Source organism: Myodes glareolus, chromosome 19, assembly GCF_982192425.1.
Source record: "Myodes glareolus chromosome 19, mMyoGla1.1, whole genome shotgun sequence".
Lineage (NCBI taxonomy): Eukaryota > Metazoa > Chordata > Mammalia > Rodentia > Cricetidae > Myodes > Myodes glareolus.
In genome coordinates, this window is record NC_142044.1 from 52,195,481 (window position 1) to 52,210,554 (window position 15,074).

The following is a 15,074-nucleotide window of genomic DNA, read 5'->3' on the forward strand; positions in this document are numbered from 1 at the left end:
TCATGAAAGTGGTCCACTACAATCCAATTTGCAAATAAAGTCTCGGGTGCTAATCACTACGTAATGGGGCAGCCCTTAGCTTCTTGAGAAGGTTCATTAAACAACAATGTTTCTATTAAAATCACTTTCATTTGTCCAGCAATTTTGGTTTGTACGAACAGAACCTGAAAGGAGGTAATTATGGAATGTCATAAGCTTATTTCATAATTTCAAAGACTTTCAAAGAAAATAATTTAATTCTCTGTCCTCTCAAAACTAAGAAATTTCTTCTTTGTGCCCCTGAGTGTGGCGTGCATGGCTGTAAAGCTACTAATGGGACTCACTTCTACAGGGCTCCTTTCAGTGGAGTGAAAACTGTAGCATTCCCTTTGTTCAAGTAGCAGTGTCCTAATTACAGGGTAAATGGCACACATTCCTGTCACTTCAGCTAGTAGGCTAAGAAAAGTGCTCATTGCTACAGTGCTGAACCATCGCCATTGACAACACACAGCTGCTCCCTCTTCCCCCTTTGCTCTTTTGGAATGACGGTGAGTAGCAAATGTTCAAACAATGAAAATGTGAACCACTGCACCTCTGACCCTTCCAACTTCCAGAGGCCTATGCAGGCACTCTGGGAGAAGCGCAGGACTGCGAGGGACTGCAGCTGGCCCTCAGGTGTCTTATACAGAAAGGCTAAGTACAGAAAACACTGAGGATAGGAATGGTTTTGTGCACTTTCTTGCTTGTTGGAAACCCGCCCTAGCCTTCTCATATGGTTGTTGATGCTTTTTCGACATCCCTTATTACACTGCATCTTGGTCTGGAATGCTCCATAGCTCTTATCCCCCAATGCTACATTTATGCAGCTCAGAAATAAGACTCTCTGATTTGTTAGCTAAGTATTGTAATCACCTGTTATTCTACTCAAGTCATTCCCTTGAAATTTTAGTCTCCTGGTTCCATATCACTTTGGACACTTGTTCGGATTGCCACCATACATCTGTTTCTTCCCAAGTCTGATCTCTAAGTTTAATGATCTACTCCCCTACAGTGATGTCTTATATCTTAGTCACTATCATGCAAATAGTTAGAGTCTGTTTTACTGTTAACTGGAAACTATTCCACAGCTCCAATGTTAGTATACTTCTGTTTCCTACTTTCCATGATCTTTGGAAATTGAAGAACTATCATCAGCTAAAGAGAAGTAATGATGCTGAGTCAGAGAGGAACATTTTAAAATCTTATGAAGGAGAATAAAACTCAGCAACAAGGGAAGATCTAGTATGAGATTAAGGCATGGGTTGTTGTCTTAGGGAGAGTTTCCACTACTGGGGTAAAATACTTCAACCAAAAACAACATGGAGAGGAAAGGGTTTGTTTCATCTTGTACTTCTCAGGAACAGTCTATTGCTGATGGAATCCAGAGCAGAAATTCAAGGCAGGAACCTGGAGGCAAGAATGGAAGCAGAAGCCATTGAGAAGTGCTGCTTATTGTCTTGCTTCTTATGACTTGTTCAGTTGGCTTTCTTATACAAGCCAGGACCACTGTCCCAGGAGTTGCACCACCCAAAAAGCCTGGACCCTCCCACATCAATCATTAATCAAGAAAATATTCCTTACAGATTTGCTATTGGTAGTCTGGATGGAGGCATTTGAAAGATAGGGGTTCTTCTTCCCAGATAACTCTACTTTGTGCCAAGTCAACAAAAATGAATAAATAAACAAACAACAATTAAAAACCCCATGATATTTGACTCCGTGAAACTTGGTACACAGAGACATCCCTATTCAATGGTAAATATTCTTTTTTTGTTCGACCTCGAGATCTCATATTAACACTAGCATTACAAGAAAAAGAAAGCATAGATAACATTAGAAGTTCCACAGTCTTTAAAAATTCAAACATCTTAAAAGTCCCATCTCTTTAAAACATCCAAGAATCTCTCAATGATGGGCTCCTATAAAATAAAAAACAAGTTACATATTTTCTTATTCCAAGAATGAAGAACCAGGGGATAACCACAATTAAATCAAACCAAAACTCAAATTTCATAGATATAAATAAAACTACAAGACTCAAAGGATAGAAAGTCTTACAAGTATAATGAATCAAGCAGAAGACAGACTATCAGGACTCATAGGCAAAGCAGAAGATCTATGCTGAATCAGCAAGGAATATTCCAGTGAATTATAGGCATAGATGAGGGAGAAGAAACTGAAGTCAATGTCACAGAACATACCATCAACAAAATCATAGAAGAAATCTTCCCCAAATTTAGAAAAAAACATGCACATACAGATAGAAGCACACAAAACAACGAGTAGACAAGACAAGGAAAAAAAATCCTTGTGGCCTATCATAGTTAAAATACTAAGTATATAGAACAAAAGAAACATGTATTGAAAGCTGCAAAGAGAAAAAAATGCAAATCGTGTATAAAGGAAAACTCATGAGAATAACAGAGGATTTCTCAATGAAAACTTTGAACACAGGAAGAGCCTTGGGCAGGGCATTCTAAGACCTGAAAGACTATGATAGCCACACTTGATTAATATATCCAGCAAAATTATTCTTCATGGTTAAAGAGAAAGAAAACCTTTTTATGATATTAATAGTCCAAAAATTATATACAACAAGCCAAACCTAAAGATAATGCAGAAAGCAATATTTCAGGTTGAAAACAGGAATGAGCATAACAGAAACCAAAGAAATAAATACAAAGCCATAATTACTAAAACATGACGTATCACTGAGAACACAAGCAGTAATACCAAAAATCAAAAATACGATGATTGCAATTAACTCACATACTCTTCAATAATAATTTTAAATATAAATGGTCTCAATTCCCCCATCAAAAGACACAAGTAATATATTACAGGACCATAGTAAAAAAAACAATATGTTACTGGTACAACAACAGACACATCGACCAATGGAACAGAACTGAAAACCCAAACATGAGTACAGACAACCTCGGCCAATTAATATTTGACAAAGAACCCAAAAACATAAGATGAAGGAAAGAAAGCATCTTCAGCAAACGGTTCTAGGAAAACTGGATGTCTACATGCAGAAGAATGAAATTAGACCCATACTATCAACTCACACAAAAACTAGCCACAAATGGATCAAAGACTTAGCTGTCAAACCGGAAACATTGAAACTGCTGGAAGGAAACAGAGACAGTGCCTTATATGATACAGGCACAGGAAAGGACATTATGAAGAGGACTCCATTTGCCTAAAAAGTAAGGTCAAAAATTAACAGTGGGACTTCATAAAACTTTCTGCATAGCTAAAATAAAATCAACCAGGTGAAGAGGAAGTACACCAAATGAGAGAAAAACTTCTTTAGTCACACATCTGGCAGAGTATTAATATCCAGAATACACAAAGAGCTAAGAAAAAAAGCCCTAAAACAAATGACTCATTCAGAAAACAGGCCTGGTACCTGAACGGAAAGTTCTCAAAAGAAGAAAAAAAAACAACTAAGAAATATATAACAAGTTTATCTTCCCTGCTAATTGGGGAAATGAAAATCAAAACAATTTTGGGATTAATTTTATCCCAGTCAGAATGACAAAGATCAACAAACCATGACAACAAATGCTGGAGGAGATGAGGGGTTGGAGTGGGGGTGATGATAATGACCCTCATTCACTATTGGGGGATTGGAAGCTGCTCCAGGCTCTGGAAACCATTAGATTTCATTTGTCCATATCCTGATCATTTCCATCATACAAATAGAAGCTGTCTCTTCGTATTTAGTTTTGCATGATAGGTTTGATTATTTTTTTTAAAAATTATATGAGCCATTATTGTCTCAGCTCTATTTTTTAAATTGTTTTTTTATTGAGCCATATATTTTTCTCTGTTCCCCTCCCTTCTTCTTTCCTCCCCTTCTACCCTTTCCCATGACCCCTATGCTTCTAATTTACTCAGGAGATCTTGTCTTTTACTCCTTCCCATGTATATTAGATCCATGTATGTCTCTCTTAAAAAAAACTAAAAATAAATCTACTATATGAGCCAGCTTTCACTACTTGCTAGCAAATACATAAAGGATTAGACAGTCTCCTCCACAGATACTTGCCTTCTTGTTTGTTGATGTTCTTTCTATTCACAATACCTAGGAAATTGAAACAGTCTAAATGTCCTTCAGCACGCAAATGGATAATGAAAATGTGGTACATGGACATTAAGAAATACTATTCAGCTACACAGAGAATGAAACCATGGAATTTGCTGGTGGATAAGTGGGACTAGAAAAGATCATATTGAGGGAGTTAACCCAGTTCCCAGGTAGACAAACACGACATGTTCTTCTGAGGCTCCTAACTCCAGATCTTCAGATGTGAGTACACATCCTGGAATAACTACAAAACCCAGGAAAATAAAAAGGATAAAAAGGAACCATTTCCAGGGTGGATGAGCAATAGGGAGGGGAACTACCAGAGTACCAGTGATCTGAAGAGGGAAAGAGGAAAATCGGTGGAACTCTAGTTAGGGAGGATAAAGAAGATAAATACAGAAGATTGAGGATGGAAAAACAGAGTAAGGATGTCTGAAAAAGTCATAAACAATAATATAGTTACTACACACATAAAAAACACTTGCAAATGTAAGTAAGCCAGTGCATCCATACTTGAAATTAATTTTTCCTCTTCTGGCTGACAATGCTCCTTCCAAGAACCAAAGACTATCTAACAAAAACCTCAACACCAGTCATGAGAAGCCCTCTTTTGAGTCAGGATAGTCCAAATGACTCCCCATTGCTATATGCTATTGTTATTGCCTTTGACTATTTCCCTGCAATGGAAGTTCTTATTGATGAAGAATTCATGTGCTTCAGAGCAGATGCAGGACCCGGAAGTCTTGAGATGGATAAGTCCTGAAAGCCCACATTCCGAGGACTAGCTTTTATGGTACCAGAAGTTGCCTTGCAAGCTTCCAAAGGAGGGAAGCAACTGGTAGACCTACCCAGCTACAGTGCTTATAAACCATAACAATGAATAGCATGATAACGCTAAAGGTATATTAGTGCTACCTTAGAGGTGATCAACAGTTACCCAAGACTTGACCCACTCATCAAGTGGGAAACCATGCCTGGTACGGAAAACTTAGTCAACTATGCAGGACAAGGGAAGTCATAAGTCTTAGAGATCCTACAACTACATTAGTAAGCTTGCAAAATCATTAAACTAATTTGTAAATATTTGTTCTTATATCCAGAGATAGGAATAGTTCTTACCCTCAGCCCTCATCAAGGGAATTCTTGCAATAGAGGGAGACCATTATAGAAAATCACAACCAAACAAAATGCATTGATGTAGAGGCCAATGGTATATCTATAAAACACTCCTGCACCTAAGGCTCAGGGAACACTGTGGAGGAACAGAGAAAAAAAAAGATCAAGGAGTTTGCTGTGAGACAGTATCTCCTAGAAATGTCAGAAGCTACACCCATAAAGTCTCTCTAACATGTTGACTGCGCAAACATGAGCTGAACAAGAATAACGGTAGACACGCCAGCGTGGATGAGGGAAGCCCAGAGGGCTCAACCTTACACAAAGAGAAGACAACTAATGAGTCCTGAGAGCAAGTGAAATAGTCTTTCCCAGGGAAAAGCACACCGACTGCTTATTCTGACAACATGAAACTTTACATAGACTGAGCAGATGGTGTTTATAGGTATACACATGCATATGGAAGTATACATATCCTTATATAACAACAATTCATGAAAAAGAGTCCTTGAATTTAAAAGGGAGCAAGTAGATATGTATAGAAAGGTATGGAGGGAGGAAGGAGCAAATGATGCAATTACATTAAAAATTCAAAAGTAAATAGTAATCTTTTAAAAATTATCAACAACATGATTAATATAACTAATCTTAGACTCATTTTATATTGTTTCTAGAACCTTCAGAAGTATTCTGGCTGTAAATATTTTGGCCTTAAATTTCTGTACCATTAGATTTCATTTGTCCATATCCAGATCATTTCCATCATACAAATAGAAGCAGTCCCTTTGCGTTTAGTTTTGCATGATAGGTTTGATTAGTTTTTAAAAATTATATGAGCCATGATTGTCTCATACACAATGACAGGTGCACAGCAATTGTGCCTTCAGTTTAGTGCTCCAGTTTGGGCTTTGCCTTTACAAAGTAACCTCTTTTGACCACCCGAGCCCAGCTCTTGGCTAAGCTGAGCTAGATTCTGAAGAGCAGTCATACACCTGAGCTGACTTGACCTCCTCTTCTCGGCCACCTATCTGCCCTCTCTGTCCTTTAGTACAAAGTCCCTGGTCTATTGGAATTACAGATTTTCTTTCCTGTCTGCCATTCTTCAGTATTTTAATAGGCTGTGGTGTTCATAATGTCAAAACTTACTATTCATCTTCCTATATTTTCAATTAAAAGCATGATGGGGCCATACAAATGACTGTTTATATAAGTGATTTATGCTGGTGCCCTTGTGACGAATACCATAAAATGTTCTAGGACTTAACAAATTATAAAGAAGCATCCAGTCAACATAAAATTAGTGCTTCTACAGAAAAAATATCATTTATTAGCACCAGAAAACTAGATTTTTTTTCTGGTTGTTTTGTTAGGTACAGCCTTGATTGAAGGAGGTACCCATTTGAGAAAAGCAGTAGGTGCACACACCAAGTACTCCCCTTTACAAGACAACTTATGCACTGAATCATGACCACCTGCCTCATGAACTTTCAGCTCAAAGAGGTTGACCTTAGTCTCATCTATTTTCTGGGCAAAAACTGCTTCTTGATCTCCTAGCTACATCTTTTTCAAATGTTCCCTTTTGTTATTATTATATCTTATTTTCTATTCCTTACAATGACCTGGAATGAGTAATTTCAGTTTTTTGTTCTCTTTTGAAGGAAATTTAATTTATATAAAAAACCCTACAGTAAATAAAATTACACAGTACTCACAGTTTTACATAATTTTTCACTTTCCGTTTAACAAGGTACATTGAACTATTCTTTGTAAAATTGTACATGATCGTTTTATGAATTGTTTTATAATCAGTCATAGCTAATTTCACCAGAACATGTGGTCAGCATTTATCTTATACACATTTCCTTGCTTTTGTTCATGTTTGATTTGATCTCTCCTGTTTTCTCATCATTTCGATGGGTCCTTAGAAACCATGAACAGTGATGAACCCATGACTATTCATTTAATCTTTACACCACTAATGAATGGACAGAAAATTGGTTTTTATACTCATCTGTGAACACAGCACCATTAACCTCCTTCTAATCTGAGCACAGTGCCGCCTTACCACCTGATATCTAACAGAATAAACTGAAATGAAGTAATGGTCAACCAATCCAAAACACCCTTTGACAATTGCTGTGCACCTGCCTATACTGTGCTGGAAGATAGGAGGGTATTAAGAGTAGGTTACACGTCTTTGTAGCTTGAGAATTTAGCCTTTAGTTCTACGAGCTCAAGAATAAGACACTATACCGGATTATAACTGTAATTTTAAATAGCAGAGATAACAGCATATGTCTTAGAATAAAAGTAGACTCAGATATCTTTTCAGTAAGGATTTTGGAGTAAATAAAAGATCATCATTTAAACAGCAAGAGCAAAAATGGGGAGGTTAAGGATTTAGGAGACTTAGAAGAGCCACCCTTCCTAGTATGCAACCACGAAAGATCCATATCGATGGGCAAGAAAAGGAGATGGAATTCATTCGTTGACTTTCAAATTCACTACATCATGCAGAGCTCCTGTAACGCATTCTCTACTATGAAAAGCAGAATAGAAGTGAATATGTATCAGGAAAATGCACAGAGCGATCCATGTAGAAACATTCAGAATTTAGGGAAAGTCATATTGTAAAATCTTGTAGCTTCAAGTTTCTGAAAGTTTGAACAAGAGATGATCATTAACATATCACCGAAGTAAGTCTGATACAGGACTCATGTTTCTTTTGAAATTGACGACATTAGTTTCAAAAGACACGTGGTCCCTTACAGTCTTTCCCATACACAGCTGTCGAGTTAGTTATCCTGAAACATAACTCTTGGAAACAAGAGACTTCTACTGAACATATATTGGCAACGACAGCCTTTGAACATCTCAGCCATGATTTTAAGGCCTCATATACTGGGATGCCAGCTGACTCAGTTTGTTTTGCCACCAAATTGCTGTGTTCTGTGACTTTATGTGTTTCCATCAGCAATTCACCCTTACGTCTCCATGGGAGATATATGGATTCCTATTTGCCTTTCATCTTAGTGACACTTCTTTATGGCTCTGTGCTCTGAAGTTCGCCTTCTCCACCACACAGGTGACATTTATAACCTGCTCACATGGAATTCGGTTTCACATGAGGTAAATCTCTTTAGAGAGTCTCAGAGTCTTGGAGTGGAGAGAGCATATTTATTTCATCTGGAAGTAAACATGTCAATGTTTTGTGTGAGTGTAGGGTCAATCAGGAGGGGCGTATGAGAACGTTAGTGACAAAGAAACACACAAGTGAAGCTGAGTAGTTTGTCCAACAGCTGGAGGAGTCAAACGTCCAGGGATTTGAAGATGGGAGTGAGAAACTAAAAAACCTTCCAGCATTTGAAAATGGAGATGAGAAATCTTTCCAGTGTCCAGCAAATGCTGTAAATTTCTAGACTTATCAGAACGTTAGTTCAAAAGAGAAAGGGATAACTGAGCCTTGAAAAAAAACATGATGTCATCTCTTGTCTGAACTAATAAGATGTGGAAATGAAAAAATTAAAGCTAAGTTTGTTTTAGACACATGTGCATGCATATGCATGCAGCTTTGATTTTGCCATGTCAGGCAGAATTGGCATTTGAGCTGGACAATTTGATTTATTAAAAAGTAATCTCCATGTCATGTCTGGGGTACGAAGAGATCGTACAGCATGGTGAAGAGGTGGATGAAGATGAGGGTTGTTGAGAAGGAGGACGATGAAATTCTCTCCAAGGCATCCATCCCCATGCCAAGCAGATTTGGAATCCTGACCCTAATTCCTCAGAGGAGCCACACCCCATTTCAGACCCTTAATTAAGTGGAACAGGCAGGAAGATATTTCTCAACTCCAAACTGCTTGTCTCCAGCCGACTTTGTAACTCCATTTTCTTTGCATAAAACCAAGGTTATGTTTAAAAATTGAAACATTCCATTCGTCTCAATAAATTTGAATGACTAGTCCTAGAAGTTTTCCTTATGTCAGGCAAAATATCTAATCTCCCTGGGCATTGGATAATTCACAAATAATAGAGATGATTACTAATAATTTCTGCAGAATAGTGAAGGCATAGCAAGGAAGGGGTTTCCTTTCTTCTTCCACAACCTCCCATATAGACAAGGGCACTTCAAGAAGCAGATCAAACAGCAACATTCTGACCAAATTGTTGATTTGTGTAGTTTCTTTTCACTTAGAGAATACCAGGTGTGTACAAACTATTTTTATGTTTCATAGAACTGAGTGAGGAAAAGTTTTCTGACCTAGTTGCTGTTTTTTGCATATAATTACTGAAAAACCCAAGTTAAATTATGTATATTGAGTGCAAGAGGCTGTGCCATAGCTAAAGCTTGGCTTTCACGTGCGTTTTCAGTAAAAAGGCTTTCATTCCCTGTTTACTAGGGATAATCAGATGGCCTCTTTGTAATCAAAAGATAGTAATTTGGAGATAAAATTTCACCTTTATGATATTTCCCCAAAGAGAATACCTGCATCATCTTCATCACCTGAATTTATTTATGTGAGGTGTATACTTATCAACTGAAGTTGACTGATTCTGACCATTATGCTAACCACTTATTCATAATTGTTAGAACGGTAGTTCCTCTTATCCTATTTTATGTTCTCTGGTCTTTGTCAGCTGTTTTCTTGGTTACCAGTGGTCAACTGAGGGCTGGAAATTCAAAATGTAACTTAGAATTAATTGTCCGGAAGTAAACAATTCATAAATTTATGAATTTATGAATAAATGAATACTGTTCTGACTGTTGAGATGAATTATTGCTCACTTTGCTCTGTGTCCCAGGGGATGCAGCTCACTCTTCTGCCCATCACATCCATGCAGTTTGTGCAGCTTGCTTCGCAGTCACTAACATGTCATCTTGGTGGCCAGATACGCTTCTGTATCTATGTACCACCACAATTCACTCAAGTTACTCTGATGTAAAAGTTCAACACTATGTCACAATATCTGCATCGTTTATTTCCCTTTATTGCATCATGAAGGAAATATCATTGCATATCACAAGAAGAAAGATATTCCATATATGTAGAATGTAAGTACAGTACTCTGAGACAAAGGGACCAGATTCATACAGTTTTAATTATCACTTATTCTATTTCATTATTAACCGCTGTTGTTGCTACCTCTTTACTATAGGTGTGTACACACAGGAAAATATAGCATTCATAGAGCTCAGTGCTTTCAGGAACCCACTGGGGTGTCAGAACACATCCCTGGTGGATGGGGGATCTGCTCCTTTTAAAAATTGCTTCGTGTTCTTCAGGAATAATAGCATAATAACCAAGGAAGCATATGGGATCCTTTCACACATGTGAACAGTTTTAAGTGACCATAAACACCACTGGTTAAAAATGTTCTCAAAATAACTAGTTAGCATCTGTGCTGGATTATAAATTTTAGCCAGCACAGGAGGCTAGCCTGAGGGACAGTTCTACCTGCTTTCTTTGTTCTGAAGTTCCTTACCTCACTGGTAACAGTCTCTCACTCCCCTCTGGGGAACACATTTCAGAAAGAAGTGTGTGCTGCACGGTATGCTTGTGACATTTAGGCTTCTGTAGAATTACCTAGTATGAAAGTGTCATCTACATGGGCTCAGATAAAAAACACGTTGTTATTTTAGTGTTTAGGTGCCGACTACTGCAGACAAAAAAACTACCCTCTGTTTTTATTGAGAGTGGCTTGGTAGTTGTGTGTGTGTGTGTGTGTGTGTGTGTGTGTATTTTCACGCTTCTGTGATATTCATTTTCAATGGCTATTTGTACACTACTAATTAGTTAACAGAACTAAACTGAAAACTTGCAAGTGGCAGCTATGGGCTCATGACATTTCAAGGGCAAGACTCAAATAGCTAGTGTGTTATCATATCACTGAGATAACAAATACTACCAAGTCCTTTTCATACACCACTCCATTTCAGCTTCTTTGCCCTTGGTTTTCTCTCTGCGTTCCCTTCTGTGTCCTACCCTTTGTCTCTTGACTGTCTGATATATTTACCTTTCCTTCTTTCCTGTTTCTCGCTACCTTCCTTCCTCCCTCTCTCCCTCCCCCCCTTCCTCCCTCCCTCCCTCCCTCCCTCTCTCCCTCCCTCCCTCCCTCCCTCTCTCCCTCCCTCCCTCCTTCCCTCCCATTCTTCCTGTTTCCTTTCTGCTTTCTCTCTCTGCTCGTGGCTTTGCTCTTTTGAAACCACTCGTGGGATAATACCTGACAGGACCCTTCCTTACCGGGATGAAGATGTAGGCTCAGTGGTTTGCCTTTGCACACGAGCATGTTTAATCAAATGTTCCTTTAGAGCGGTCTGAACTTCCGCTGGGATGTCAGGGGAAGTGTGGCTGATTTTTATTGCAGGCTCAATAGCTTTCGGAGCTGGCTTTTCGTTTTCTTCTACTTCTTTTTTCTCTTCAGTCTCAAAAACTTCAGTTGGGGCACTTGAAATGCTTTGCGGAAGGGCACTGACATTGGGAGCCACAAGCTTGCTCTTCCAGCATGGCCAGCACAACTTCCAGAAGACGAAAAGGGAGACAACCAACAAGGCTAGGCCACAGAAGCTGACGACAACTGCTAATAGGCTGACTGAAATATCTGGAAAAAAAATCACAACCGAGAGAAATATCAATTGGCATTATAAATTAGAAGCACAAATAGTGATCCAAACGGGAAGTTATCAACTGGATTCAGGAAACACATGACATATGCATGTCATACTCAAGCAAACTACAAGAGAGTCAAGATTTTGCAAGTGAAAAGTGGCCAACTTAGCTTCTGCCACAAAGCCAGAAAGTTACACTCTGAAGCTGTATACAATAGAAACTATTTACTTCCTCTTTCATTGAATGATCTCCTTCCCCTTTCTATGCAGAGAACAGCTATAAGTACTGGACTCATCTTCCAGTACTCTAAAAAAAGCACCATGCTATGAGAACATAATGAGGCTTTTAAACTCAGCAAGTGTTTTCTAATAATTTTGTATGTATACACTTTTAAGTTAGTATGCATACAATTTTAAGTCCCAAGTTAATAAATGAATTGGGCTATCATCTGAATGTCTGTGCTCTCCTAAAACTCTTAGGTTTAAATCTGAAATCCCAAAGGCAGGCGATGTTATTGGGATGTGATGGTTAACTTCAATTTCCTTGCCTGAATTTGGATTATAAAGCACACCCCTGGGCATGACTATGGGCTTTTCCTGATAGGACTAACTGGAGGGGGTGGGGTGATGAACTACCTAGAATGGTAATGACACTGTCTCATTATCTAGAGACCTAAATAAACAAATAGGGAATAAAGAAAAAGTCAGGTGAGCTTTGATATTCTTATTCTGTTTCCTGCCTCAACATGAAGAATTGAAACACAAAGTAAACCATTCCTTTCCTCAACTTGTTCTCTCAGATATAAACACCATGGTAATGAATGCTAACACATAGAAGGCACAGCCTCTGGGAAGGGGACTAGGTCATGAGGGGAGAGCCTTCATGGATGGGATTACAGTGCCCTTTAATATAGGTCCAAGGGAGCTTTTGTGTCCTTCTACCACATGAGGCTACAGAAAGTACTTGCCAGCTACGAACCAAGAATAAAGCTCAACTACAATGCGTTTCCTCCAAAATGCGTGGATTAGAAGGCTAGCTCTTCAATGTTACTGCTGGGAGACAGGACCTTGGGGGAGGTGTGCAAGTGATAAGGATGGAGCGTCCAGGCACGGCTCCACTCTGACTCTGGAGTTTTACCTCTCTGGGGACTAGACTACTAGGTTAGAGAGAGGATTTGTAAAAGAACAAGCCTGCTCCTTGCTTTGCATCGTTAAGGGTCTGCTATGAGACCAAGTGGCAGCCGGCCCTCACTAGGTGGAGGTAGACTTACCAGCCTCCAGGATGATGAGTCAGAACGAATCTCTTACCTTCACAACTTATCCAATCTTAGGTATTCTCCAGCGGTAAAAGAAAACAAAGACAGACTGCCAGGAGTTATTGAATCTGCCAGTAACTTAATCTTGAATTTCCCAGTCTGCAGACTCTGGGAAACGTAGTTCTGTTCTTTCTATGCTGCCCAGTTAACACTGTTTTGCAATAGCAATCTGAATAGGTTAAAATATTGTTATTTGGGAATTTAAAAATATACACATTAAAATAATTATAGTATGAATATATGCTTATCATGTAAAATGATAGAAACATAGTTTAAAGGTTGAGGCTGAATAAACAGGTAAGTGGAGAAAAGCAACAAGGTTCCCTTTGGAAGAGTTCTAAGCCGTTTATGTGCATAGTCTACTTTTCAGGAGAAAGCACGGCTCCTTACTTCTTTTGTGTGGGCTGCACACCTTCTTGGTGATATTCTCCCCAAGATTACTGCTGACAATGAAGGTGATGGAAGACCACAGTGATGACCTGTGGTCACAGTATACAGCCTTCGCATGGATGATAGAAGTGGTTCTTTACTTCTGTAGCTTTCATGCCTCATTCCAATAGCCCAAGTTAATCATGATAAAAAAAAAAAGAATTCAGACAAGTTCTGAGAAGTAAACATTCTAAAAACACCCAACCAGTACTCCTATAGATCATCAAGGTCATCAGAAAAAGATCTGGAAAATGTCCTAGTCAAGCAGCATCTAAGCAGACTTAACCAACAAATGTTATAGATCATCTTGGATAAGCTCCTGGAATAAAGACTGTTAGCCAAAGGTGAAGGAAGTCCAAAGAGAAAGGTATGGGCTTTAGTTAATCTTCCAATAATAGTGTATGTATAATAACAAATGTGCCATTTCAACGTAAAGCATAAGTATTAGGAGAAACTGAACATCGATATGACGGGAGTCTGTACTATGTTGCTTTTCCATAATTCTGAAACTGTTAGAAAACATGAAGTCTAATCAAATGCAAATTAACCTTCGCATTACCCATTTCTGTCTTTCTAAATTGATCTAAACTAGCCACATGGCATTATAGTATTATTTAAATTTTTAATGTCAAATAGATTCTCAATAAAAGACAATTTTTCTAGATTTGATTAACCTTATACTTTTCTATTACCAAATTTGTTTACTCTCAATATCAAATATAAATCCAATTTCCTCTGTTTGTTTTAAGCAAAAATGTTAGGAATATATCACAAACTCATCATGTCTGTCTTTTATCCCTTTCTAAATTTATCTCTTGACGAAATAACAGTCAATACTTAAAAATATGACTTTATTTGAGAAAAGTAACTTTTAGCAATTTTGGTAAAATCAAATAATATGATCCAGCCTTACCCACTGACACATTTAAAGAGGAGGAGAGGTAAGGACACAGATACAATACATCCAGATAGAAAATCACATAAAGACATGGGATAGTGATGGTCGTCCTGGCTGTCTTAGTCAGAGTTTCTCTTGGAGCAACAAAACACCATGACCAAAAAACACAAGTTGGGCAGGAAAGGGTTTTTTTCACCTATTCCTTTTCACTGTTCATCATCAAAGGAAGTCAGGATAGGAAGTTAAACAAGGAGGAGCCTGGAGGAAGGAGCTGAGGCAGAGGCCATGGAGGAGTGCTGCTTACTGGCTTGCTCTCCATGGGTTGCTCAGCCTGCTTTCTTAAGAAATCCAGGACCACCATCCCAGTGGTGTCCCCACCCGCCATAGGTTATGTGTCCCCATCAATCACTAATTAAGGAAATGTTCTACAGGCTGATTCTACAGTCTATAGAGGCATTTTCTCAGTTGAGGTTCCCTCCTTTCAGATGACTATAGTTGGTATCACTTGATATAAAACTAGCCATCACATTGGTCAAGGACAGCAGTCTCAACCCTGCCAATACCTTGACCTCAGACTCTAGTTGCCTGGATGGAGAA

At 38.5% G+C, this 15,074-nt stretch overlaps 1 protein-coding gene across 1 annotated transcript in view; it reads right to left on the minus strand.

Moving 5' to 3' along the window:
• Syt10 (synaptotagmin 10) overlaps nucleotides 1-15,074 on the minus strand; it is a 63,677-nt gene that overhangs the window by 34,333 nt on the left and 14,270 nt on the right. The window contains exon 2 of the mRNA XM_048444813.3: nucleotides 11,470-11,827. Within this exon, the coding sequence (XP_048300770.1) occupies nucleotides 11,470-11,827 (358 nt within the window). The remainder of the gene's footprint in view (nucleotides 1-11,469; nucleotides 11,828-15,074) is intronic.